This window comes from Microtus ochrogaster, assembly GCF_000317375.1.
Source record: "Microtus ochrogaster isolate Prairie Vole_2 chromosome 6 unlocalized genomic scaffold, MicOch1.0 chr6_random_2, whole genome shotgun sequence".
Taxonomy (NCBI): domain Eukaryota; kingdom Metazoa; phylum Chordata; class Mammalia; order Rodentia; family Cricetidae; genus Microtus; species Microtus ochrogaster.
This window is the reverse complement of record NW_004949095.1, coordinates 10,306,104-10,313,415: the sequence shown is the minus strand read 5'-3', so window position 1 is coordinate 10,313,415 and position 7,312 is coordinate 10,306,104. Positions and strand designations below refer to the sequence as shown.

General features: G+C 39.0%; 1 protein-coding gene across 1 annotated transcript in view; it reads right to left on the bottom strand.

Annotated features, from left to right (window-relative positions):
• The window catches only part of Cenpl (centromere protein L), a 17,193-nt gene that overhangs the window by 2,325 nt on the left and 7,556 nt on the right, over window positions 1-7,312 (bottom strand). The window contains exon 4 of the mRNA XM_005363951.3: window positions 819-1,361. Within this exon, the coding sequence (XP_005364008.1) occupies window positions 819-1,361 (543 nt within the window). The remainder of the gene's footprint in view (window positions 1-818; window positions 1,362-7,312) is intronic.

Here is a 7,312-nt window from a genome sequence, read left to right as displayed (position 1 = left end):
GAGCTAGATCCAGGACAGGCTCCAAAGCCACAGAGAAACCCTGTCTCAAAAAACCAAAAAAAAAAAAAAAAAAAGAGTGTTAACAATGACAAAATAATAGCAAACAGTCCCTGGATGTATATAGAAACATGTATTTAAATATGTCTTAAGAGGGCTGAAGCGACAGCTTAGTGGCTAAGAGCACTGGCTGCTGTTCCAGAGGACCCAGATTCAATTTCCAGTACCCACATGACAGCTCACGACCAAACTCCAGTTTCAGTGCATCCAAAGGTTTTGTCTTCTGTCCTCGATGGGCATGGCACACACATGGTGCATAGAGACATGCATGCAGGCAAAACACCCATGTACAGAAATAAAAATTTATACATATATATACACACACACATATCTTAGGAGCCAACTATTTGTTTCTTTATAGAACATAAAAACCATTTCTCTGTGATTTCCTGTCTAATAGCAATTAAAAAAAAAATATCTAAAAGGCAAAGATGGCATCCTATCACTGGCTATAATCTTATCCCACACATAAAATGTTGCTACTTTAATAATTATTTCAAAATCTGTCAATTTTGAAAATTTCAGTTGCTTGAGGGTAGTTCACATTATTCAGCTCTACAGTGCACAGTACACAGTGCCCTTCCTCTTTAAGACTGACTCGAGGTGGGCAGAGGCATTGGGAGGTCATGTATAAAGCAGAAAGTAAGTCTATTGTCTTGAACTACTATGCAGTCAAGTGTAGTTCCCCAAGTAAAAATATAATCACCACACATATGGAAAACATGACAAGAAGGAATTTAATTAGATGTGTTCAAACTAACCTTTATTTTCCCATCAGTGTGTGCTGAAGCTACAGATGTCGAGACACGAACCAATCTTGTGGCTGATAAGTGAATTTTGAAATGCCTGTGGAAGTGTGAATAAAGGCAGTCCATAAATAAATCGACTTCCTCCTGGGTAATCTCCCCAGGTGTTTTGTGGACACTGTCCCATAAAGCTTTTGCATCCTCTGGATGAATTGCATAAGAAATATCCAAGCTTTGAGGGCTACAGGGCACAGACCAAAAAAATTCAGTGGTAGCCGTGTAATGGTCCATTTCGCAAGCAGTCCACATGGCAGCCATCCAGGAAAGATTAAATGCACTGATTGCTAAAGGACTGAAGCAACAGTCAAAAGTCTTCTGAAACCAGCCTCCAATCAAGGATGTATTGGCCTCTGCTCCATTTGCAAGGAACAAGGGTAGACAGGTGAAGTCTTCGGAAGCAGTCTCCAGAAGACTATCTCCAAACACACAGCAGAACCAACCAGTCCACAGCACTTTACCCTCTCTGTGCTCACGTGATGACTGAGACTTTGAGAAAATCTACAAGGGAAAGTAAAACAAGTTCATTAAGTTCAAAAGACCATTTGCTCCTAAATTTTATCTTCTCAAAAATTAATGAGTATATTAAAAACAAGGCCAAGCGTGGTGGCACATGCTCATAATTCCAGGTTGAATCAGGAAGACAAGGAGTTCAAGGTCAGCCTTGGTTATAGAACAAGTTTGAAGCTGGCCTAGTCTATGGGATACTGTCCCAAATGAGAGAGAGAAAGAGAGAGAGAGAGAGAGGAAAACTTCCGATTAGAGGCTGCTCCACAGGAAGCTCATGTCTGGACTATAAACATAGGCTCTAGTGGGCAAAGTGCTTCTCTTTTATTGCTTAGTGGACACAAAGTCCCTACCAAATTGCCTTCTAAAAATATTTATGTTGTGCTCATAGATGAATAAATACTGCTGTCATCTTTGATCAGAGAAGTTTCTTTTTGCTGTGGGCCACAGTTACCACAGATGCTTACAACTGGCCAGAGCTGAAAGTAAGTGGAGGTTAAATAGACCTGTCTCACTCCTAACCCTGGGGAATAGCACACATGGGCAAGCAGGGCCAGAGGAAGAGGTGGAAGTGCTATGGCATGCTGTCTTCTGGGCAAGACCTAGCACTGCACTCTTGAATCCTCAGCAGCTGGGATTACCTGCACAAGATTTGGGTTCCCAAACATTCTGACTTGAAAAAGGGAAAAACTCACAAAGTCCCACTCACCCCTAAGGATATACAGGCAGTTAATGGTTTTCATTAGTGGAAAAGCCACTGGAGGTGCCAATGTGGCAATAAATTAACCCCTCAGCCATGTTGCTGTAAGCAGCTCTAACTAAACTCCTGGAAAGTAGAAGGGGAACTAGTTGGAAAGAGGAAGGAGAACAGCAGGAGTGGGGGGGGACACATGATAATGATCAAAATACATCATACACATGTATGAAACCCATTATTATAAGTAATTTACATATGCTAATAAAAACACATTTTTAAAAAGAACACAAAACAAGAATCCAAAACAAAGTGCTGGATTACATGTGTGAGTTACCATGTCCGACTCCTTTTTTAAAATACTGTCCTTTTTTAAATACTGTCTCTCTCCCCTAATATCTGTAACTAAATATGTACTAAAACTGATTCTTAATAAACTCCAACTTTGCTTCATTAAAAAAACTAAATTAAAGTAATAACAATAGTTGATACAAAACCACAAAGAGGAGCTTTTCTAATCATTATTAGGGCTTATCAAAATAATGACTTTTGGCCATATTTTTCTATACTACAGATAAAGTAGATGACAAGATCTTGCCAAAAATCAAATTAAGAAATCCTTATATGGTACATTCAGGTACAATATCTTGGGGAAGAAAAATAACAACTCGACTCTAGAAGGGCTACACAAGTTCCCCACACCAACAGCTTACATTTTGCCATTTCCCACAGCAGCTCTTTCCATCAGCTTAAACTGTTCCATACAGTTCCCATCCACTGCATCGCCTTCTTCGTTACGGGCATGTAAGACAACAAATAAAACCTAATCTCTTTTCTATAGGAAAGGCTCTTCAGACACCTGCTGGTCCATAACATATACACGGTCAAATTCAAGGTCTCCACTGCCTTCAACCCATTCTTCCTAGGACATACACTCACAAGACTCTTCTCTGAACTTCTTATATATAAGAGCCATCTAAATGTGAATATATTTATTTCAGAAAAGTTTACACACAAGGCTCTAAGAAACAAACTCTATGGAAAAGTATGTAATGTATACAAGGCTCTAGGTCAGAAAAAAAAATCTGATTAGATCACCATCTTTGATCTAGATTGTACTATTAATATAACTAAAATTACAGACCTCTAGTTTTTAGTTGACAGCTTTAAAGAAAATGCCCAGGGCTGAAGAGATGGCTCAGCAGTGAAGAGCACTTGTTGCTCTTGCAGAAGACCAGGTTTGAGTGCCAGCACCCACATGGTGGTTCACAACCATCCATAATTTCAGTTCCAAGGGATTTGATAGCCTCTTCTGACCTCCAAGGGCACCAAGCACACATGTAGTCAGACATACATATAGGCAAAACACACATAAAATAAAATTAATAAATCTAATTTAAAAAATTTAAGGCCTAAATCACTCATTTTTGCTATTATATGTAAAATGTAAACCTCCCCTCAACCACGATTAAGGCAGTAAATTTACTTCTACCAAATTTAAAGTTCTTTCATTTTGGTCCAATGCGCAAATTTGTTCAAGATAGTTTAAAATCTTATTTTCCCAAAGATTCAAATTTACATAGCAAACATACCTTCAAAACATTCATGGTAGTTTTTGTTAAAGTACTAAACCAGGGCAACATTTAAATCATTGCTCCATCATAGCTTTTGTTTTTCAAGACAGAGTTTTGTTGTAAAACATTTGTTTAATGATGTAAAAATGCATTCTTTTATGTTACATTTGTTTAATTCTGTAAAGCTGTGTTACTTTGGCTGTCTAAAACGCTTGACTGGTCTAATAAAGAGCTAAACGTCCAATAGCTGGGCAGGAGAGAGAAATAGGTGGGGCTGGCGGACAAAGAGAACAAATAAGAGGAGAGAGAGAGGAGAGGGAGGAGCAAGAAAAGGAAAGGATGACGCTGGGAGCCAGCCACCCAGCCAGCCATGCGTAAGAAGGAAAGAGAGGTATATAGAACAGAGAAAGGTAAAAGCCCAGAGGTAAAAGGTAGATGGAATAAATTAAGCTGGCTAGAAACAAGCCAAGTTAAGGCCAGGCATTCATAAGTAAGTATAAGTCTCTGTGTATTTACTTGGGAGTTGGGTGGTGGGCCTCCAAAGATAAAAATAACCTGGAACTTGCTCTGTAAACCAGGCTGGCCTTGAACTCAGAGATCCACCTGTCTCTACCTTCCAAGTGCTGACCGCCTGACCCCAACATATTTCTTAATAAAGGATCGTTTAGGGGGGCTGGAGAGATGGCTCAGAGGTTAAGAGCATTGTCTGCTCTTCCAAAGGTCCTGAGTTCAATTCCCAGCAACCACATGGTGGCTCACAGCTACCTATAATGAGATCTGGTGCCCTCTTCTGGCATGCAGGCACACATGGAAGGAATGTTGATAAATAAATCAAAAAACTAATAAAATTTAAAAAAAAAGAAATGAGATTTTAAAACCCATTGCTTTCTAAAGTTGCTGCAAATTTTTTTTGCATTGCATGAGGGTTCCAAGTTCTCTATACTTTCAGCCACATTTATTATTATTCTTATTTTGCTTTGTTTTGCTTTGTTTTGGGGACTGGCTGGCTGTACTGGAAGCCACTGCATAGACCAGGATAGCCTCAAACTCAGAAACCTATCTGCTTGCCTCTGCCTCTCAAATGCTGAAAGTGAAGGCATGCATCACCATGCCCAGCTGTATAATTTCGTTGGTTTTTTTTTTTTGGCAAAATCATTTCTTTATTGATATTAAGTAACTACATAAGTTTAATAATAACGTGGCATAGTTATCCTTAGCTATGGGCAACTATATCACTAATCTAATCTACAAATCTTATGGATGAAGAAGATACAAAAAAACCAACTCAAGCTTTACGAAATAAAAAATAAGTGAGAAAAACCATTACAATGGAGAAATTTGGGTCTCTGTATGATAATATGCTAAACATTTTAAAAATGGAATGATTAAATGAGAATTTGGAGAACTTACTGGAATTGGCTCTCTCTAACTTGTAGTATCCTGGGGATAAAACTCAGGTTGTTTTAATTTGCTAAGCCATCTTGCTGGTCCAATTCTTGTATTTTGTTTTATTTTGTCTTTTTTTTTAATTTAATTTTATATTATAATAATTAGATATAGCTAGCATAATTTGTTTCCTACATGGGTAGGAAATTTTTTTGTGGGTGGAATGTGATGTTGACTTTAGAAAATACACAGTGGTATAAAGGAAGCTGGCTCAGCAAGTCAAGGCTCGTGGGCAAGGCTGGAGGTCTGAGTTCCATACGTGGAACCGAAGGTGGAAGGAGAGAACGGTTTCCACAGAGGTGTCCTCTCATCTTCCATTCCGTTCTGGCACACACACCCTTGAGTCATGCATTCACATACTCACATATTCACAAGAATACCTTTTTAAAAATAGTAATTTAACATTTTGGTATACATCTATTTGTTTATCTGGATCAGTATAGTCTTAAAATTGGGGTCTAACTGTCCATACTTTGTGTTTTGGCTATAGATAATTATTCATAATTAGGAATTCTACATTTTTGTAGATATAGAAATGAATGTTCTAGTTCTTTTCTTTCTTTCCTCTGTTTGTTTGTTTTTCAAAACAGGGTTTCTTCCTGTCTATCCTTGAACTTGCTCTATAGACCAGGCTGGCTTCGGACTCATAGAGATTCACTTGCCTCTGCCTCCAGAGAGCTGGGATTAAAGGTGTGTGCCTTTACTTCTACTTCTTTTCCACTGAGATAAAACACTGACCAAAAGCAACTTGGAGAGGAAAGAATTTATAAATTGGCATACCCTTCCAGTACATACAGTTCGTGAGAAAAGCCCAGGCAGGAACTCAAGCAGAGACCAGAAGGAACACTGCTTACTAGCATTCTCCTTACAGCCTTTTCAGTTTGCTTTCTTACACAATCCAGGCCCATCTGCGCACAATCCCTTATCAATCATTAATCAAGAAATGCCCCAGAGACTTGTCTACAATGCCTTGATTGATGTTCCCTTTTCCCAGATGGCTGTATGAAGCACGATTAATAAAAACTCAGAGAAAGAAGGTCCAAAAAGCAAAACATCTAGCCACTGGCTCTTAACACTGCCACAGTGGAAAATAGCCATCCTGCCTCCAGGAAACCTCAGAATGAGATTGAGGCTGAGAGCTATCTCTTTCCATTTTATATTCCTCTCTAGGACTGGGATTAAAGGTGTGCACAACTGCCACCTGGTCTCTATGGCGAGCAAGTGTGGCTACTGGGATTAAAGGTATGTGTTATTGTGGCTACTGGGATTAAAGGTGTGTGTTATTGCTGCCTGGTCTATAAGGCTGACCAGTGTAGCTGTTTTATTTTTCTGTGATACTCAGGCAAGTTTTATTTATTAAAATACAAGTGAAATGCCACTACAGCTATAGCTGTATCAAGGTGACTGAAAACTAACACACTATTATTCATTGGATCTTTTTTTTTTTTTTTAGGTTTTAGCTCCTAGAAGAAAAAATTTAATAAAATCATGTGCATTATATCATCTCATATGGTACGTGATGCCATGTGACTCTCAGAAATACAGTGCTTCATATCTCTTCCTGTAAATTGTGCAGGAAAACCTACCTTTTGATTAGTTAAGAGATTTGATTTTGTTTTTGAGACAGAGTCTCACTATATAGCCCTGGATTTGCTGACTTAGAACTTTCTGTATTGACCAGAAGATTCTGGAACTCAGAGATCATCTTGAGTTCAAAATTAAAAGTGTGCCATACCCTGCCACATTTGCCTCCCCAGCAAGGTCTTCCTGTCTAACACTGGCTGGCCTGGAACTCACAGAGATCTGACTGTCTCTGCCTTCTAATTTCTGGGACTAAAGGTTTGTGTGACTATGCCCAGCTCAAATGAACTAATCTTAACCTTTGAAAATGGAAATTAAATGTAGCAAGAATAATAAAAACCTAGAGACAGATATTAGCGTTCAACCTGAAGATTAGAAAAGCAAAGCAGCCAAGCAACTTCCAAAAAGTGTGAGTAATGACAGAAACAGCTGGTTGCCTGGACAGTCACTAAAAATTCTTCCAACATTGGAGCATCCATCTTCAGCCTACAGGCCTAGAATATCTCACAGACTTTTCTGTGAAGCAGGACTATCCTGCTTTGTCTGGGCAAATTTTGCCAGTCACTCTCTTTTGTTTCCTGCTTGCCCCATTAGGACAGCACATGTCAGCAGTTGAGGCAAGGACACTTTCTTGTCCAGGGGCCTACTTT